This window comes from Pogoniulus pusillus, chromosome 9 (genome assembly GCF_015220805.1).
Source record: "Pogoniulus pusillus isolate bPogPus1 chromosome 9, bPogPus1.pri, whole genome shotgun sequence".
Taxonomy (NCBI): domain Eukaryota; kingdom Metazoa; phylum Chordata; class Aves; order Piciformes; family Lybiidae; genus Pogoniulus; species Pogoniulus pusillus.
Window position 1 is genome coordinate 32,924,802 of NC_087272.1, and position 21,704 is coordinate 32,946,505.

The 21,704-nt window shown below is 43.3% G+C and overlaps 1 protein-coding gene across 2 annotated transcripts in view; it reads left to right on the forward strand.

Annotated features, from left to right (window-relative positions):
• Positions 1-21,704, forward strand: part of NWD2 (NACHT and WD repeat domain containing 2) — a 64,016-nt gene that overhangs the window by 13,525 nt on the left and 28,787 nt on the right. For both annotated transcript variants that reach the window (XM_064149118.1, XM_064149117.1), the window contains exon 2: positions 14,256-14,344. In XM_064149118.1, the coding sequence (XP_064005188.1) occupies positions 14,256-14,344 (89 nt within the window). The remainder of the gene's footprint in view (positions 1-14,255; positions 14,345-21,704) is intronic.

Sequence of the window (21,704 nt, forward strand, 5' to 3'; positions counted from 1 at the left end):
TTACAAGTCCTAATTAGGAAGAGAGTCTGTAGCTCAATCATTGATTGATTAAATTGGTGTGCCAGCTGTGGAAGTTCTGTGTCAAGTTTGTGAAAGGTATCTGTGAGAAACTGAACTTAATTGTTTCAGCTACATCTGCTTGTCAGGCAGAGCTAGTGACTGGAACATGCATTGTCCTTCTTCAGTGGTGAACCCCTCAAGAATTTGAAACTGCACTTTTCCTATTGCCTTAATATCATAGAATCATAGAATGGTCTGGGTTGGAAGGGATCTCCAAAAGTCCAACTCTGCAGTCAGCAGGGACATCCTCAACTAGATCTGGTTGCCCAGAGCCCTGTTGAGCCTCACCTTGAGTATCTCCAGGGATGGGGCCTCAACCACCTCCCTGGGCAACCTATTCCACTGTTCCACTATCCTCATGATAAAGAACTTGTTCCTAACATCCAATCTAAATATACTCTTCTCTAGTCTGAACCATTGCTCCTTGTCCTGTCACTGCAGGCCTTTGTAAACAGTCTGTCTCCATGCTTCTTGTAGCCCCCTTCAGGTACTGGAAGTTGTTATTGAGTCTTCCCAGGCTGAACAACCCCAGCTCCCTCAGCCTGTCAATGTGGTGAGCAAGTGGAAGAGAGTAATAAAATCTGGAACAAGAAAACAACAGTATCACAGTATCACAGTATCACCAAGGTTGGAAGAGACCTCACAGATCATCAAGTCCAACCCTTTACCACAGTGCCCAAGGCTAGACCATGGCACCAAGTGCCACATCCAACCTTACATCTAGTAAAATCAAGGCATCAAGAAATATTTGACTTATGAAAATAGATCCACTATAGAATTTATTTTAAATGGCCTTTTCAACTGGATTATATAATCCTCCCTAAAAATAAGGCTTAAATGAATCATTAGAAAAGGCTAAGGGAGAACAGAGGTAAGATAAATCATTCTTCCTTTACATGTCAATCACTGTTTTCCTCTGAGATGTTACATAATCTGTCAAAACGAGCCAGTTTTATGAATTATTTGGTCATGTTCAATGACTTTGTTAGCAGAGACCCCACCTGGAATTCTCAGTTTTAAAATCTACTGTACTGCAGTGCCTGAGAGTGGGTGGTTAGCGCTAGGCAGCAGTTGTCTGTCACTATGTGGAGTAGTCCTGTAAAGGTTGACTCAGGTTCTCTTTTTTTAGGTAAGGTGTGGTTGAGTTTCTGGCATCCCTCCCTCTTACAGTCCTGCTGTTCTGGGCTTAATGCCCTCTTGCAGCTGCTCTCCTGTGTTGGGATTGTCATTCAGTTTCTTTACCTTTGGTAACTGCTTCTATAGGCAGCCAAGATCTATTCTGACTGTGCAGTGCTATTTAATAGTCCTCTACATTTAGCATCAAGGAGGAAAAAAAGTCTGTTGTAAAGAAAACTCCTTTTTACTGATGCAGGCTTACTGCACTGGTAGCAAGCAGCACCTCTCACTTCTTCTGTGGGTGTCTCTACACACCCACAAGTGTCAGGTTCAAGTCTTTTTCATCTTATTATCTGAAAGTTTCCACTTAAAGCCCATGCACTAAAACTACATTTACCAGTCATGCTTTTTCCAGCTGACTTGACTGACTTCAGCTGTAGTGACCCAAACAGTGAGGTTACAGTTTTCCACACAACTTAAGAAAGAATATAGAATCATAGAATCATTAAGATTGGAAAATACCTCTGAGATCATCAACTGTCAGCCAAATACCACCATTGTCATTAAACCATGTCCCAAAGTGCCATGTCCAAACATTTCTTGAACACCTCCAGAGATGGTGACTCCACCACCTCCGTGGGCAGCCTGTTCCAATGCCTGACCACTCCCTTCAAGAAAGAAATTTTTCCTAATATCCAACTTAAACCACCCCTGGCACAACATGAGGCCACTTTCTCTCACCTTGTTGCTAGCTACCTGGGAGAACAGACCAACACCCACCTCACTCCAGTCTTCTCAACTCTTCTTGTCCAGACTAAACAATCCCACTTCCCTCATTTGCTCCTCATAAGACCTCTTCTAGAACTTGATCTGTGAACTTGAGTAGAATATTTAGAGAAAGCAAGGGCAACTTTACAAGGGAGCAAATAATGCTTCCAGAGCTCTTTCAGAGCTTGTCCAGATGAAAAGTCCTATAGGAGTGTTGACTGGAATATCTTCAGAATGAGGTGTGTTTAATGGGCCTCTTCCAGCCTGCACTGTGCAATCTGTGAGTGCTTTTATGAGCCTTACTCTCGTGGGTTTTTATGTCTCACCTCTGCTTTATACCTTCTCAAAACCTATAACCTACTGTTTCATGGGCTTCCAGCACTTGACTGTGCAGTTCAGCTAGGAGGCAAAATGTCTGTAACATCCCATTGCTCTATTGATTGCCACTGCCTCATTACCTCAAGTGCTTTAGTAATGTACCCTGATTGTTTTCTCTTTGGTCTAGTGATGTCAGGGGGGCGGAAATTAAAGCTCCTGCAGTACACACAACTTCATTCTTGAAAGCATTTTCCATCTTCAGCATTTTTTTTCTGCTTTCTAGGTAATTCCATCATGTTTTGAAGTAAGAGTTGACACCTCCAGATGAGTTAGTGGGATTTTTGCATGTACCTCCGTTACTGTGCTGGCCCTTCTTAGGTCTTCTCTTACTCCTTTCTGCTCAGCTCATTGAAAAGTCCTATTTCAGATGTCACAAGTAGTTTTTCTTCCACATTTATTTTGATTGTGGTTGCAAATTCTTCCTTGTCCTTGCAGGCATTGTGGTTATCCAGCACTTAGTTGTGACAAGCTTTGTTGTTCTGCAGAGATAATTTTCAGACTCAATCTTGCTGTTTGTGAGCATGCTGTATCTTTAGTTTCTCCTGCCACATCGTTTCATTGTATGACAACAACTGTTTGTAAAATGCCTTTCCTTAGTTTGCTTTATTAAACAAAAGAATTGGGTTTTGTTGAATTCTTCCACTTCGTGCAGTTTGCAGGATGCAAAAGTGTCCCCCTGTAGAGAGAGATGCAGTTTTCCACCCGTGGTGCTGCTGAAGCTCCCACCTGTGCCTTGGCATTCGTATGCAGATACACTTGCAGTGTCTGCCACAAATGAGAGTCGAGGGAAGCAAGAGCTGCCTAGGCACCCAAGCTCTTTCCAATGCTGGCAAAGGATTCCAGGTCAACTCAGCTCCTCTTTTTTTTCTTGAAGGACATTTACGTGTTGTGCAGATGTTCTTAAAGGTGCTGTGCTTCCAAGGAGTGAGGTGAGGTGAGTTAAGGTAAAAATGCTTCAGAGTCCTCAGTCATACCATACTCACTAGATTTAATGAGGAGTCTTTGTTTATTAGTTTATTTATGGATGGAAAGTTTCATCTGAGCTCTATGGAAGACAGTAAGACATCAGGAGGTACAGGATGTCAATGTGCCATCAGGGTAGAGCTTCTTTAAAATCTGCTGAGATTAACAGATCTTTCCATTAGCTTCACCAACCTTTGGATCAGACTCCAAATGTGTCTCATGTAAGCATACTGCAGACATGATGGGACAGAGAGGTCTCAGAAACCAATACTTGTTTAAATTGAGAACCCAGTCATGACATCTTTGTCGGTGACATGGACAGTGGCACTGAGTGCACCCTCAGCAAGTTTGCTGACGACACCAAGCTGTGTGGTGCAGCAGACAGGCTGGAGGGCAGGGATGCCATCCCGAGGGACCTGGACAGGCTGGAGAAGTGGGCACAAGACAACCTCATGAGATTAAACAAGACCAAGTGCAAGGTCTTGCATCTGAGTCGGAGCAATCCCAAGCACAGATACAGCCAGCAGTATGCACCTGCAGCCTGGAGAGCCAACCAGATCCTGGGCCACATCAGGAGAAGTGTGGCCAGCAGGGCAAGGGAGGTGATTCTCTCCCTTTACTCTGCTCTGGTGAGACTCCACCTGGAGTACTGCATCCAGTTCTGGAGCCCCCATTACAAGAGGGATGTGGATATGCTGGAGTGTGTCCAGAGAAGGGCCACAAGCATGATCAGAGGGCTGGAGCACCTCTCCTATGAGGACAGACTAAAAGAGTTGGGGCTGTTCATTCTGGAGAAGAGGAGGCTCTGAGGTGATCTTCTTGTGGCCTTTCAGTATCTGAAAGGGGCCTCCAAAAAATCTGGGGAGGAACTTTTTAGGCTATCAGGGAGTGACAGGACTGGGGGGAGTGGAGCGAAACTGGAGATGAGAAGATTCAGGCTGGATGTGAGAAGGAAGTTGTTGAGCATGAGAGTGGTGAGAGCCTGGAATGGGTTGCCCAGGGAGGTGGTTGAGAATCTATGATTCTATGATTCCATGTGCAAATATTGGCAATTTGACTCTAGGAACAGCTTTTCATAGAAACATAGAATCACAACATAGTTCTGGTTGGAAAAGACCTTTCAGATCATTGAGTCCAACCAGCATTGGATTTAGCTGGTCCTAAACCATGTCCCTCAGCATCACATCTCTGTGGCTTTTAAACACCTCCAGGATGAGGATTCAACCATCTCCCTTGGCAGCCTGTTCTAGCATTTGAGAATCCTTTCAGTCAAGGAGTTTCTTCTGATATCCAACCTAAATGTCCTTTGGTGCAGCCTGTGGCCATTTCCTCTCATCTGCCTATGATGGGGGGTTGGAACTAGATGATGTTTGAGATGCCTTCCACCCTAAACCATTCTATGATTGTATGATTGTTGCTTTTTACTAGGGAGAGGAGACCAACTGCCACCTGGGTCCAACCTCCTTCCAGAGGGATGTAGAGCATGAAAAAGTTTCCTCTCTGCCTTGTTTTCTGGAGACTAAACAACCACAGTTCACTCAGCCACTCCTCACAAGATCTGTTCTCCAGACCCTTCACCAGCTTTGTTGCTCTTCTGTCATGTCAGTTGCACAGAGACATTTCTGCTAAGTTCTGTATTTTAGCTTGGATCTTGCCCCCTTTTTACCACTTGCCTCATGTTTTTATCCATATGAACAGGCTGCCCAGAGCGGTTGTGGAGCCTCCTTCTAGGGAGACATTTCAAACCCACCTGGGCGAGTTCCTGTGACGTACTCTAAGGTGGTCTTAGTCTGGCAGGGGGCTTGTACTAGACGATCTCCAGAGGTCCCTTCCAACCCCTAAGGTTCTGTGATTCTGTGAAATTGCCACTTGAGTGTCATTGCTGAGCCAATAGGTGGCACTGGTCAATCGTATTGCCAGTCAAGATGCAGAAGTAAGATGTCACTGTGAAGTGTGGGCAGCTCTTGAATGTTATAATGAAAGAAAATAGTAGATTTGTATTCCACATGTTGGTTTAAATGGTTTAAATTTGTCCTATTCCAGCTCCAACAGTGAGGAACATTTCAGAGAGACAGCTTTTAGAACGACCTCTTATTTTAAATTGGACATTGCTTCATTTGGGGCTGAAAAAGAAGAGCTCATTGCTGCACGTAGACATTATGGGCTTATAATTATGCCCTACATTTTGAGTCCTGCCTCAGCCAGTTAGTGCTTTTGTTTGGAAAATATGTTTGTTTAAATGTTCTGCTGTAGACCACAAATTTGTAGTCAAATCTTGTCATTCCTTCACAATCGAGAGACACATTTCAGGACTGATTACCAATTTCATTCTATTTTTCTTGCTTTCTTCTGATTTTCATGCCAACCAGCCATTCCTTTGGGCTCAAATGCTCAGCCCACTCTGATTGTAGCTCTTTTGTTTAAGAACTGAGAAGGCAGAAGAGAGGATGATGCCACCAGTGTTTTTATACTGTAGCTGGGTGGCTGGAGGGCTAAGCTCTGCACTAAGGGACTACAATCCAGGTTCTCCCTAGTCTAATAGAGTCAGGCACAGTTGTACATACATAGACTCATAGGTTCATAGAATGGTTTGAGTTGGAAAGCACCTTCAAGATCATCTAGTTCCAATCCCCACTACCATGGGCAGAGGTACCCTCCACAAGACTAGATTGGTTAAGGCCAACCTGGCCCTGAACACCTCCACAAAGAGGGCATCTATGACCTCCCTAAGCAACCTTCCTGCACATCCCATGAGATAGATCCCACCAGCATTCTGGATAAGGACATCACAGTAACACTGCAGTATTTTCATAGTCAGAATTTGTTTGGAGGGTTGAAGTCAGTTGTGGGGTTTAGTTTCTTTCATGAATGGTTTTCAGTCTGTTCAGTTTCTCATTTGTCTTCTTAGAGAGCCTGTAGAGACCTGAAGGTTGGCAGTGTGGTTTTGGGAGATGACACTGGAAGAAGTGACCCAGACTAGTCTCTTACCTAAGAAGAGTCATGGGAAGCTTTGGGTGCTTATTATAATGCTCTCTGCTCATACTCACAGAAACCATAAGGGAATCATAGAATCATAGAATCAACCAGGTTGGAAGAGACCTCCAAGATCATCCAGGCCAACCTAGCACCCAGCCCTAGCCAGTCAACTAGACCATGGCACTAAATGCCTCATCAATAACAATCTCTGAAGCTCATTTTCTAAGAAGACAATTGTACTAGGTAGCTCAAGTCATTTTTTCCTCTCTTACCAACTAGGATTCAAAATCCTTGCTTGCAAAGTGCTCTGAGATTCTCAGATGAAAGGCACTATAGAAATGCAAATGACTTCTTATTATGGTATTATTATCAAAGACAAAGTTTCCATAATATTTAGGGATATTTGTTACTTAGTGGTATTGAAAGTTTTAGTAGTAGAGGTAACAGAAATGCTATTTTGTGCTACTGGTTAAAAAGAAGGCAGTTTAAAAGGAATGATTCAGCTGAATAGTCATATGTGATAAGGACATGCTAGCATTAAGGCTCTTGCCAGCCACTTCCTTCCTTACTACTGCTGCCGAGTAATGTTTAACCTTATTGGCATCACATCCTTAGGTAAATCAAGTGCAGAAATTCTCACTGCAGCTAAAATACAATGGTTATAAAATACTCACATTCTTTAATAGTGCAATCCATTAAGACAGAAATCTCATGGCAAGAATCTGTCCTATGCACCCAGCAGATCTAAGGATGTAGAGTTTTTGGAGGAAGCAAAGAGCTGGGTATCATAGTAGATGGATATTCAGAACTACATCAAAAGTTCTCTGCTGATCCAGGCCTTCCAGAGTTGCAAAAGAGACTCTGACATTACATAATAATAAACATGTAGGGAGATTTAGGCTGGATATTATGAAAAATATCTTGACTAGAAGAGTGGTCAGGTTTTGGAACAGGCTGCTCAGGGAGGTGAAGTCACTGTCCCTGGAAGTGTTCAAAAAACAGGTAAACATGGCAGCTGGAGACATTTTTTAATGACCATGGTGGTGTTGGTCTGAAGGTTGGACTTGATGATCCTAGAAGGCTTTTCCAACTAAAACAATTCTATAATCCTGTTATATCTGTGTGCAGTTGTGCAGGAGACTAAGCTAGCTGAGAAGCAGGCTGTGAAAAAGGTGAGGTCAAGACCCCCAACAACCTTCTGTCCCAACCCACTGTGAAGTGCAGAAACACCAAAGACAGGGGAGGGATACCTGATCTGCTTGCTGCAGAGGGGGTTGGACTGGATAACCTTGGAGGATCCTTCCAACCCAGACCATTCTATGATTCTGTGAAATTGCTTCTTCTCCTGCATACAAGGAGCTGCTCTTTCCTGGCTGGTGGGCTGGAGGTGAAACCTTCAGGCAGCTCTGTGACCTTGCATAACTTTGTTTTCTTGGGGCCTTGAACAGCTGCAAGGGCAGCTTTTTTACTTCTTTATTTTTCTGCCTTGATTCTTCCAGGTTCAGCTGCCTGCCTCAACCTGTTAGTGTCAGTCAGTAATTTTTGCGCCAGCTCCCGCTAACTGGATCATGCAGCATTGCTCTGCCAGTCAAACCATGGCAGCACAAACATCCTCCCTGCTTAGGATTGTCCCCTGCTTGAGGGCCTCAGCTTGCATCGTGGGGCTGAGCAAACTCCTTACTCAGCTGCATCAAGCCTTGGTTGAATAAGAGCCATCATGTGACTGCAGCCTATGTACGTATTTTACAAGGGCTTGCAGTGACAGGATGAGAGGGAATGGATGGATTCAAGTTTGAGGAGGGTAGATTTAGACTGCATATGATCAAGAGATTCTTTACAGTGAGGATGGGGAAACACTAGCACAGGTTGCCTGAGGAAGCAGGGTGCCTCCTCACTGAATGTGTTCAGAGCCAGGTTGGATGAAACCTTGAGCAACCTGATCCAGTGGAGGGTGTCCTTGCCCATGGCAGGGGAGTTGGCACCATTCTATGAATCTATGAAACAGCCACTCCCATCACTGTGGCTGAACCAGTATCACCACCAGCAAGAAGAGAAGCTTTTTGGTCTTAGGGCACGACAGCTGGTGGGCAATTCCCTTCAGGCTTCCATGTTAATTCTTTCAGTTCATTTGCATAAGTGTTTTGAAATTTTAAGTTGGCTATTTTGGATTTAAGGAACAACTTCTTTACCATGAGAGTAGTGGAACACTGAAACAGGTTGTCCAGGGAGATGGTTGAGGCCCCATCTCTGAAGATATTCAAGGCGAGGCTTGACAGGGCTCTTAGCAACCTGATCTAGTTGAGGATGTCCCTGCTGACTGTAGAGCAGGTTGGACTAGATGACTTTTGGAGGTCCCTTCCAACCCAGATCCTTCTATGATTCTATTTTCCATGACCCATTTCATCCCAGAGATGACTGCTTGGCAACTGTTTGTAAATACAAATAATCTGTGTAGTAACACAGGGATGTGAAATGCAATTTTCCTACTAAAAACGTAAGAAGCAATTTTAATAGCAGAACATCTTGAGTTTGAAGGTCAGGCTTTGGCATGGAAATAGTTCATGCCAAGAAGCATAATCTTGGAGTGCTCTAATGAAAACTGGCAGTGATCTGACTGAGCCACAAGCCTCCAGAAATCACACCTAACACAAAGTCGTGTTTGAACAGCCATTGCCTGATATTGTAAATGCCTGTGAGGGTGATTCAGTGAAGTTCTCAGCATTGCACGGCGGATGTGTGGGGAGGAGAGCTGCTGTGACATCCCCAGGCAGTTCAGAACCACAGAATCACAGAACTGTTTTGGTTGGAGAAGACCTGTCAGATCCTTGAGCCCAACTGTTATCTAACTCTGCCAAGGGGCACTCAGCACCACATCTCTGCATCTCTTAAACACCTCCAGGGATGGGGATTCACCACCTCCCTGGGGAGCCTGTTCCAGTGTTTAAGAACCTTTTCAGGCAAGAAATTTTTTCTCATATTCATCCTAAAACTCCCATGGTACACCTTGAGGCCATTTATTTTTGTTCTATCAGTTGCTACTAGGGGTAAGAGATCAACACCTGGCTCCAGCCTCCTTTCAGGGCATTGTAGAGAGCCAGGAGGTCTCCCATCAGACTCCCTTTCTCCAGACTAAACAATCCCAAGTCCCTCAGCTGCTCCTCACCAAACCTGTTCTCCAAACCCTTCATCAGGTTTATTGCCCTTCTCTGGACACACTCCAGCACCTCAGTATCTTTTTTGTAATGAAGGCCCCAAAACTAAACACAGCACACAAGTTGAGGGCTCACCAGTGTTAGGCACTGGAGGATAATCGCTTCTCTGGTCCTGCTGGCCACACTATTCCTAGTGCAGACCAGGATGCTGGTGGCCTTCTTGGCTACCTGGACACACAGTGGCTCCTGTTCAGCCAGCTGTCAACAAACACTCCCAGGTCTTTGCTGGGCACTTTCCAGCCATGCTGCCTCAAGCCTGTAGCTTTCATGGGGTTGTTGTGACCCAGGTGTAGGACCTAGAACTTGGCCTTGTTGAATCTCATACAATTGGCCTCAGCCTATAAACCATCTTCATGAGTTAGAACTTGTAGAGAAGTTCTTGTATAGAAGCATTTCCTTGCATGCAGGAAACCACTGTCTTGCTCAAGATCATGTCATGTTTTGGTTTCAGTGAAATAATGAAGACAATTTCAGGGTTGGGGTTTTTTTATGTCATCTTAGGTTTGCATATGTAGTTTCATTCCTGTCTTTTACTGTGGACTATCATTTGGATTTTATAGTATTAGAATTAGCATTAGGAGGTGTATAAAGCTCATCTCACAGCTACTGTCTCTTTTTGGCTGCCTGAAGAATGTCATTTGGCTAATCTGTTCATCTACAGCATCAGCCTGGAAGGTGGAATTTGCCTGTGTGACATTTTTGTTGTTAGGATCTGCCAGCTTCACAGATTTGCTGTCACTGTAAATCAGGTTAGATATTATTTAATTGAACCAGCTTATCTGCCATCCATACTAATTACTGTAGTTCATCTTAACTGCATGCACTTCTGTTTCCTTAAAATTTCTCAACCTAAGACAAATACAGGAATTCTTAAAATCCATTTGTATAAGCACCAGACTCAAATTCTATTTAGGTGGGCACCATCCCATTAGATTTGGACATGAGAATAAAAAATGCAGCATGGGTATGCCAGGGGTCTTATCCATAACACAGGCCTAGCTGAAGGAATGCTGAAACAGCCTGCCCAGAGGGGTTGTGGAGTCTCCTTCCTGGAGATACTCAAAACCTGCTTGGATGCATTCCTGTGTGGTCTGATATAGGTGATCCTGCTCTGCAGGGTGAGGGGACTGGATGAGCTTTTGAGGTCCCTTCCAGTCCCTGACATTCTATGATTTTGTGTTTTTGTAATGTTTCTCATTCTATATGATAGAAAGATAGCATTACTCTTGCTGTGCTTTGTTTCATTTTCTGAGCAAGACTTCCCAAACTACACTGATGAGAGCAAACACCTTGTTCTGAAATGAGAGCCAGTGGAGCTTGCAGTGTAAATCCCATGGGCATTGGGATTTACAGCAGAATATGGCTTTATCTGTTTTGTAGTTCAGATAATATATTTCCCATTTATTATTTAATCATCATCAACTTCTGCCCTTTTCCAATACTTTTGTTCCTGCAACTATTTTTGAGTTCTCTAGTAGGACCACTCTGTCTGCTCTCACATTGATCATTTCATTAACTGCAGACAGTAGCTGCGAATCGCTGTTTCCTCACTAACAAAGCTGTAGTCATGATTAATTTCCATTCAGGAAGGCAAGATTCATTTTGATTTATAGAATCATAGAATTATTTCAGTTGGAAAAGACCTTCAGGAGCATTGAGTTCAACCATGACCTAACTCTACCAAGTATACTGCTAAACCATGTCCCTCAACACCACATTTCTGCAGTTTTTAAACACCTCCAGGGATGAGGACTCAACCACCTCTCTGGAGAGGCTGTTCCAGTGTTGGAGAACTCTTTCAGTCAACTTTCTTCCAATATCCAACCTAAACCTCTCTTGGTACAACTTGAGGCCATTTCCTCTCATGCTATCACTTCTTACTATGGAGAAGAGGCCATACCCACCTGGCTCCTAGCTCTTTTCATTGAGCTGTAGAGAACAAGGGAGGTGGTGGAGTCACCATCCCTGGAGATGTTCAAGCAAAGCCTGGATGAGGCACCTGGTGCCATAGAGTAGTTGGCTGGATAGGGCTGGGTGCTAGGTAGGACTGGATGATCTTGGAGGTCTCTTCCAACCTGGTTGATTCTGTGATTCTATGATTCTATGCAGTCTCAGCTCAGCTTCCTTTTCTCCAGACTAAACAATCCAAATTCCTTCTGCTGGTCCCAATAGGAATTGTTTTCCAGACCATATTAATCATAGTACCCAAGTAGTAAGTTGGTATTCAACAGGTTTTCTTCTTCTCATTTGTGAGGATATGATGCCTTTGTGTTGTTCCCGACTTGTGTGCCAAAATTTACTTGTCCTGAGGCAAAAAATATAGGACATAGAGTCTTCCATCCCTGACTGATCTACGGGCCTCAGTTACTGGAAAGGTGAAAACAAAAAGCCAAGTGTTTCAAATGATGCAAAGCAGGCAGGCAGCTTTTAACACAAGGTGCAACAGCACCAAGCAATACAGTGATTCCAAGCCTAGCACTGAGAAGAGTTGCTTTGGAGCCAAATTAATGCTGCTGTGTTGGCACAGTACAAGCCTCTGGCTAATTAGCCTTGTGAGCTGTGCACTACATTCTGCAGGAAAAGGTTGACTCAGGCACTAAACTGTGGGGGGAAATTAATGACTGTGGTTCCTAAGGAGGGAGCAACTCATCTGTCCTGTTCCTTATGTAGTGACTCGGGCGGCTCTGGGCTGAGGGCACTGGATTTTGCACTCCATTCCTAAATATTGGTAGCACTTGTCTTTATCCAGATCTGTAGTACATTTCTGAGGTGAATTCCTTGTTCATCACTGCCTAAAATATCTCATGTGACAGAGGAGGAATGGGGAGGTGATCATCCAGGGTGAGACAAGCTCCTCTCGCTTGCTCCTTGTAATGGGACAAGGAGCAATGGATGTAAGCTGCAGCACAGGAGGTTCCACCTCATCACAAAGGGGGACTTCTTTATTGTAAGGGTCATAGAGCACTGGCACAGGCTCCCCAGAGAGGCTGTGGAGTCTCCTTCTCCGGAGACTTTCAAGGCCTGTCTGGATGTGTTCCTGTGTGACCTGAGCTAAATTGTATGGTCCTGCTCTGGCAAGGGAGTTGGACTTGATGATCTCTTTGGATCCCTTCCAACCCCTGACATCCTGTGATCCTGTGATCCTGTAACCTGTACTCAGCACTGGCATGGCCACACCTCAGCTACTGTGTTCAGTTCTGGGCCACTCACTACAGGAAGGATATTGAGGGGCTGGAGCCTTGTCCTGAGAAGGGCAACAAGGCTCATGAAGGGCCTGCAGAATCTGGCCACAAGTAGTGTCTGAAGGAGCTGGCGTTTTTCAGTCTGGGGTAGAGGAGGCAGAGGGGACACCTCATTGCTCTCTACAGCTACCTGCAAGGGAGGCTGGAGCAAGAAGAGGACAGTCTTTTTTCCTTGGTGTCAAGCAACAGGACTAGAGGAAATGGTTTCAAGCTGTGACAGGGGACGTTCAGGGTGGATGCTAGGAAATACTTAATTGAAAGTGCTCTCAAACTTTGGAATGGTCTGCGCAGGGCAGTGGTGGAGTCACCATCTCTGGAGGTGTTCAAGCAGCCACAGCATGTGGACCTGGCACTTAGGGACATGATTTAGTGTTGACCCTTCAGTGCTGGGTCCAGGGTTGGACTGGATGATCTTTGAGGTTTCTTCCAACCAGCTGTTTCTGTGATTCTGTTATATGGATAAACTGGGTTTCTTTTGGATGAAAAACAGGAGTATAACTCTAGGATGTCACCTAACGTGCTCCAAAAGTTTGTGGGGGTCGACCTCAATCTATAGTAAAATGCCCTGAAATAGATATGGCATGGATAATGACATCAGTGGTGTCATCCTTCTGTGTCTTAACTCAGTTGACACTGCTCATCAGCCATTACCTAGCAAAATCCATCTCACACCTTAGTTTTGTTGGGAAAGACAATAAAATGTATTAGCTCTGCAAGGTTGCATTCCTAGCCAAGGTTATTTTTGACAGGATGCTTCTTGAGTGATATGGTTGATATAAATGTGTTCAGATTAATCTGGACAGACAGAACTTAATCATAATTTTGGTGTCATTACCATATTGTCCTTCGTTAACAAAACACAGGTCATTTTGTGTGGTAAGAATAATCTGATGTCAGTATGACAGCATTTAGTCAGAATTTATGTCAGCATTTAGTATGATAGCAGGAATTAACTGAACCAAAAGATACCATAAATAATGCCATCAAAAGCTTTCTTCCTTTATTAAGAAGAAAGAAGGATTAGAAATGGGGAAGGAAGTAATAATTTGGCACAATGTCTTTAATTTGTGTGATTGATTTCTTTCTAAGTATGGAAATCTTTTTTTATCTGTGATATATTTCTTTGTTCTGTGAGATTTCTAATGCATAGAATTCAGCTTATTGAAAATTAAATAGAAGGCAAACTGATAAAATCTGGCTGCTGAATTACAAAATTCATTCATCTGCCCTCCATCGAAATATGCTGCAATATTAGGGTGCAGATGAAGCCTAATGAGGCACTTACAGACACATCTATGTGCTTGTACAACATACAGTTTGAAGGTTAAATCCCAGCACTTGATGTTTATTAAGTTTGTGTGTGTTTGTATATGCTAAGGGCTCTTCAGGTGCTAAATCTTATCTCTGAATGAAAGGAGTTCATATGGTTTAGTACCAGCCTTGGTGGATTTAGGAAATGCTTGGACTCGATGATCTTAAAGCTTTTTTTCCAACTCAGACCATGCTAGGATTGTTACTAACAGCTTTTTCCCCACCACAGATACAATAGCTGAGAGGAGTGCCCTAAGAGAACATGTGTATCCAAAGCTGAGAGAATTCTGCAGGGAAAACTATGGTCTGGAATTTCAGGTAGGTTTTCTTGTGTTGGATCCTGCATTATTTTTTCTTGAACTCCTTTAAAACATTTTAAAATATCATTGGTAAAACAATGATGGCTTCAGACTGGAAGAACCTTGATTTTGATTAGCTATGAGGAAGAAATTCTTCTCCACGAGGGTGCTGAGGCATTGGAGCAGATTGCCCAGAGAAGCTGTGGAGACTCCAAGCCTGGAAGTGTTGAAAGCCAGGCTGGATGGGGCCATGAACAATTTGTAGGAGGTGTCTCTAAGTTGGAACCCGGTGATCTTTAAGGTCCCTTCCAACTCAAACCATTCTATGATTCTACAAAAAGACTCCTTTTGTATGTTAATTGTACTGATACAGTAAAACTGTTTTACTGTCATATTTCAGGTAAATTCTGAACAGATGGGAAAAAAAACCCCACAACCCACACAGTTTTACAATCCAACACTGTGGAAACAATTTGGCAACAAGGTTTTGACTTTCACATTAGACACTTACTGAAACCAGGTCTATTTTAAATACTGGAAGTATTTCTGAAGAAGTAATGTTACACCTAAACTAATGTGTTGTAATTCTATAAACCATACCTAATGCTACCTATTTTTAATTACATGAAGCCATCAGGGAAGTAGCAACCCCTGCATATGACTTCAGGTTTGTCTTTCACTGAAATCATAGAATCATAGAATCAACCAGGTTGGAAGAGACCTCCAAGATCATCCAGTCCAACCTAGCACCCAGCCCTATCCAATCAACCAGACCATGGCACTGAGTGCCTCATCCAGTCTTTTCTTGAAGACCCCCAGGGACGGTGCCTCCACCACCTCCCTGGGCAGCCCATTCCAATGGGAAATCACTCTCTCTGTGAAGAACTTCTTCCTAACATCCAGCCTATACCTACCCTGGCACAACTTGAGACTGTGTCCCCTTGTTCTATTGCTGGTTACCTGGGAGAAGAGGCCACTCCCCACCTGGCTACAATGTCCATTCAGGTATGTAGAAAATAAGCCAAGGAGGTGAATACTGAAACTGACTACCAAAATCAATTGAATGTGGAACATTTCAGCTGTGATTGTACACTGTGGAACTTGCTTCCTTCCATGTCAGTTGTAAAATCCCCATTGCTTCAGTCAGTTCATGTTTTCCTTTGTTTTCTGGAAGGCATAGACCCATCTGCACCTTTGGTAAGAACCAGCTGGTGGTAAATACACTTGCATTTGATTTAAAAGACATGAGTTTGGGATCACAGCTTAAGTCACTTGTACCTTAGGTCACGTATATCCTAATTCGCAGTCCAGGATTCATCCAGTAAAATCCTGTAGATGTCAGCAGGCCTGGAGCTGGTTCTGTGCTGAGAGATACAAATAGAGCATGTGAGGATGTAAAATATTTTCCAGATTTTCAAAAACCCTGTTTCTACATCCTCAAGCCTTCCTCACACACATGTAGTAACCTCCCATCTTAGTGACCCAAAAACTCAGCTCTCCAGAGTGCAGCCTGGAAACAGTTAATGCCATTTTTGCAACATCCTGCTCCTCCCAGTGTATGATTCTTGATGCACATGCAGCTGGTTTTTAATCAAAATAACAACTTCTTAAATTAGGATATTTGGTTTTAATTCCCTGAGTCACAGGGAATTGCTGAATCTGCATGGTGGTAAATTCCAGAGGGATTTTTGATTATAGCCATAAAAGAATTTCATCTGAAGGTCCTAGCTCATCAGCTGATTGGGAAGTCCCAGCTGCAGTGGCACATGCAAGGAATAGCAAAAGGTATTTAAATAATAAAGCATTCTTCTCCTGCTACTACTGTGTGATATTAATGGAAAATATAAACTCTATTTCTCAGTCATCTTCAAGGAGACATCTCAGCAACAGGAGGGAAATGTCTCTTCCAAGTAGATCATAATCCACCAAATACTTTGTGAGAGGAAACATGTCTTTCTCCAAATGGATTGTAATGCAGTCTCCAGGGGAGGAATAATTAAGTTTAGTCTACTTGATATTCATGGAAGCAAATTATTTTATTATAAAGCTTCAGTTCCAGGAGCATCTCTGTGTGATATGAGGTCTGAGAGACAGCTCCACTGACACATTTCTGAAAGCAGCTAGAAAGCTCTCACATCTCTGTGGAAGCAAAGTAGGAAAACCTCTACCAAAAAATGCCCAAGGAATGTAGAATCATAGAATCAACCAGGTTGGAAGAGACCTCCAAGATCATCCAGTCAAAACTGTTATCCAGCCCTATCCAATCAACTAGACCATTGCACTAAATTCCCCATCCAGTCTTTTTTTGATCACCTCCAGGTACAGCAACTCCACCACCTCCCAGGGCAGCCCATTCCAATGCCAATCACTCTCTCTGGGAAGAACTTCCTCCTAACATCCAGCTTATACCTCCCCCGGTACAACTTGAGACTGTGTCCCCTTGTTCTGTTGCTGGTTGCCTGGCAGAAGAGATTGACTCCTACCTGGCTAAAGCCTCCCTTCAGGTAGTTGTAGACAGCAATGAGTTTTGCCCTGAGCCTTCTCTTCCCCAGGCTGCACACCCCCAGCTCCCTCAGCCTCTCCTCACAGGGCAGTGCTCCAGGCCCCTTGCCAGCTTTGTTGCCCTACTCTGGTCACATTCCAGTATCTCAACATCTCTCTTGAATTGAGGAGCCCAGAACCGGACACAGTACTCAAGGTGTGGCCTGACCAGTGTTGAGTACAGGGGCAGAATAACCTCTCTTGTCCTACTGGCCACACTGTTCCTGATGCAGGCCAGGATGCCACTGGCCAGGCTCTTATGGCCACCTGGGTGCATAGTAAAGCATTTTGGAGGAGGCTTGGAGGTAGAACTCAGCAAAAGTGTTTGGGCTTGTTTGTTTGTTGTTTTGTTTTCTTTTTCTATTCCTGATAGAATGAACTTCTTAGCTTACCATCAACTGAGCATCAACTTTATTGTAAGAGTGGTGAGACACTGGAACAGGTTGTCCAGGGAGGTTGTGGAAGCCTCTTTCCTAGAAGTGTTCAAGGCCAGGTTGGTTGAAGCCTTGAGCAACCTGATCTAGTGGAGAGCATCCCTGGACATGGCAGGCTGTTGACACTAGATGATCTTTGAGGTCACTTCCAATCCAAACCATTCTGTGAATCTATGAACTTAGTATCAAGACTAGAGTTTTCAGTCTAGGTGTCAAGAAAGCATTATGTAATTTTCACATAGGGGGATACATTTCTGTTTCCCTGAACAGAGCAGAACATGTAACTGCTGTGCAATCTACTGCTAAAACAAGCACTGCCCTGCATGCTAAAATACAGGGTGTGATGAAGACACCCTCTTCCTGGTAGATCATGCCCCAAATGAAATCCATTTGAGTGTATTCATTGCTCCAGCTTCCTCTGAGTCATCTGGCTGCACTGCTAAGTGTTCCACTTGTTGCAAAGCAGGAGATCTGTCAGGTGTCATCAAGTTTGGGGGAGATGTTAGAGAACATGATGTGTGTGGAAGCAGAACTGAATATATTCAACTGCTCTGTGAATCAGTTTGCTCAATGGGCTTTGTTTTCCACTGAATCAGAAAATAGTTCTGACAAACAGGTGTTGATGAAGGCAGAATGCAAGTAAGCTGAGAAAAAGACCTACAGAGTGTGTGGTGTTCTGTACCTGGAAGAGAGTGTACTTTAATGGAGGATAAAAAAGGAGAGGGTAAAAGGAGGAGTTGTAATATAGAAATCTGGAGAAGAATTAATCACAGAATCACAGAATTGTCAGAGTTGGAAGGGACCCCAAGGATCGTCTAGTTCCAACCTCCCCTGCCATGGGCAGAGACACCTCACACTAGATCAGGCTGCCTAGACCCACACCCAGCCTGGCCTTAAGAACATCCAGGGATGAGGCTTCCACCACCTCCCTGGGCAACCTCTTCCAGTGTCTCACCACTCTTTTGGTGAAGAACTTCTTCCTCGTGTCTAATCTAACTCTACCCTCCTCTAGCTTGGATCCATTCTCCCTAGTTAATTAGCAGTGCACTCTTTCCTCCTCAGGAAAAATAAACCAGTTCAAATCATTCTCACCATATGATGTTTGCTAGAAGGAAAGTGGAATTTTGCATGGATGAAAATGTTTAGTGTTTTTTTAGGCACTTGGAGAAATCAGAAAGAGAGGAGACCTCCTCACTCTCTGTGACTCCCTGAAAGGAGACTGGAGGCATGTGGGGGTTGGTTTGTTCTCCCAAGTAGCTGCTGATAGAAGGAGAGGAAGTGGCCTCAAGTTGCACTAGGGGAGGTTTAGGTTGGATATTAGAAGAAACTTCTTGACTGAAAGGGTTCTCAAAGACTGTAAGAGGGTGCTCAGGGAAGTGGTTGAATCCTCATCTCTGTAGGTGTTTAAATGCCACAGAGATTTAGTGCTGAGGGACATGGTTTAGCATCAGACTTGGTAGAGTTGGAGAATGATTGGAGTCAATGATCTTAAAGGACTTTTCCAACTGAAATGATTCTATGATTCTATGACAAAGATAAAAGTATTTCATTTGCTTTGAAAAAACTGTGAAACTCTAAGATTGGTAGGATGAAAGCTAAAAAAATCAAAAGGAAGCACTGAATGAAGAATTAAAAAACCTCCATTGGGTGACTCATGTGGAACTGAGCTAGACCAGTGTCAGCCCACTGTTTGTGAGTTGCTCTCACACAGGGCACTGGTTGTCATCTCACTTTGACAGCCTTACTTGAAGTTGGAGTCAAGGTTTGTCTCAATTTTACCACATAGAAGTAAAAATGTGCTTTAAGATACAGTTCATAGGTTCACAGGATTTTAGAGGTTGGAAGTGACTTCTGGAGATCTTTGAATCCAATTGTCCTACCAGAGCAGGACCATATAACCTAGCGTGGGTTGCACAGGAACACATCTAAACAGGTCTTAAAAGTCTCTAGGGAAGGAGGCTCCACAACCTCTCTGGGAAGCTTGTTCCAGTGCTCCACAACCCTCACAGTAAAGAAACTCCTTCTCATTTTTTTCTTTCTGTTCTCTTTCTTTCATTTTGTAAACCTTATTTATTGCAGCTAGTAGAAGGAATAACTGATAAGCCTCTCATTTTGAAATTCTTGATGCCCATAGAGACTTGATGGCTAAAATACTTCTTGCCAGACAAAATGAGTACACATTAAGATAGTATGGGCCAAAATTGTGTTGCTCAATGAAAATAATCTAGAATGTTGTAATGCAGAGGAGACAACCCCTATGATATCTTCTATTCCAGAGAATTTGCTCTTCACTGACAGAGTTAGTGTGATTTCTGAACAGTTAATTAGAATAGAAATTGCTTTTCTGTCTCAGATGGACTCAAGCAGCACATTAAGTTCATTTGACTAGCAATTCAAATATTCTTGACTGTATGCTGAGATGCTCTAATTTTATGGCTGGAATACTTAAGATCTGTCATACATCATTCAAGTAATCAGACAGCTGAATGCAGTGTGAAGTTCAGTAATGAAGTCATATAGATAAATAACAGAAGGGGGAGAGGAAGAAGGGAGCACTTTTTACCTGCCCTCTTCCTAAAGAGAGGGCAGGAAAAGACTGTACTATAGAATCATAGAATCAGTCAGGATTGGAAGGGGCCACAAGGATCATCTAGTTCCAACTCCCTTGCCATGGGCAGGGACACCTCACACTAGATCAAACTGTCTAAATTCTCATCCAGCCTGGCCTTAAACACCTCCAGGGATGAGGCTTCTGCCACCTTCCTGGACAACTCATTCCAGGATCTCACCATGCTTATGGTGAAGAAATTCCCAGTCTGAATCTACCCATTTCTAGCTTTGTTCCATTCCCCCCCCAGTCCTATCACTACCTGACATCTTAAGAAGCCCCTCTTAGGGACTTAGTTGCAGCCCTCTGATCATCCTCGTGACCCTTCTCTGGACAGCTTCCAGCACATCCATATCCCTCTTGTAATAGGGGCTCCAGAACTGGATGCAGTAGTCCAGGTAGGGTCTTGCCAGTGCAGAGTAGAGGGGAGATAAGAAGGCTGTTTGAGATGCAGTTTTGTAAAGCCAAAGCTGCTTGTTTCAGCAGAATTTTGGAACAGAGCTTGTGTATATTAAGTGTATTTTCTTGGCAGTATAGCAAGAATGTATCTTACACACCGGGCTGTTTCACTCATCATCAATCAGACTGTATGTTACCTCTCTTGTTTGGCAACAGCATGCCCACTCCAGCAAACACTGACACACATCCCAAACTTTTCTGGCAGAAGAAACCAACGAGGCTGTTGGTAGTAAAATTAAACATGGGCATAAATGCTTCTAGGATTAGGTCTTAAACCTTGGCATTTATTGTTAGGAGAAGTTTGCCCAAGATTACCCAGCTGCAGGCTGGTAAATTTTCCATCAACCTGGTATTCATTTGCATTTTAGGTCTTCAGGACAACTTTGTCATTTGTTTAGACAGCAGCTAGCTCCTTGGTTCTGTTTCTTATGGAAACAGCAGGATGCTTCTACAGAATAAATCATATTCCAATAAACATTACTGTCATATCTTCATGTCTTAACTTCCTGTCTTAATACTATTCTTTTGATTAATTTCTTTAGCTATCCATTTGGAATTTTTTTGTTGAAGGTGCATACACAATCCTATTTTTTTTAGCTATCCATTTGGACTTCTTTTGCTCAAGGTACATACTTAATGTTATTTTATTTTACCTATCCATTTGGAATTTTTTCTTTCATACTCCACACAGAATCACAGAGTGTTAGAGGTTGGAGAACACCTCCAGAGATCATCAAGTCCAACCTCCCTGCCAAAAGTAGGATCATGCACATGATATTAATTTTTTTAGCGATGCATTTGGACTTTCTTTGTTCAAGGTACACACATAATGTTATTTCTTTTAGCTACCCATTTGGACTTTCTTTGCTCAAGGTGCACACATGATGCTGACAATCAACAGTTGCTTAAATAAAAGAGTATGAGCATGCACCAAAAGTTGTGTTCTAAAACAAATGTATATATGTATGATTTCTACTCTTTCAAAGTCAATTTCCCTTAGTAAGAATTCAGCCTTTTAGTTAAAATATGAAGTGAAATCTCACTTTGTCACTTAATTTCTTCCAAGAATTTTTAACATCCATATTCCAGTTTCTTCCAGGAGTTTGTTTGCAGCTAATTAGCATAACAAAACTGAGACAGTAGCTGGAGATGAAAGGCAGAACAGCAAGCTGTCTGCCACTGCATATCTCTCATCTCTGCTCCCAAAGTAACAAAGAGCAGCTGACAAAGGAAGTCGCATATTACAGAGCTCCACTTCATCTTTCTTTCTAGCCGTGTGCACAGGATGAGTTTATATCCTGTGGATACAAGTCATGGTCTTGACTGTGATCCACAGC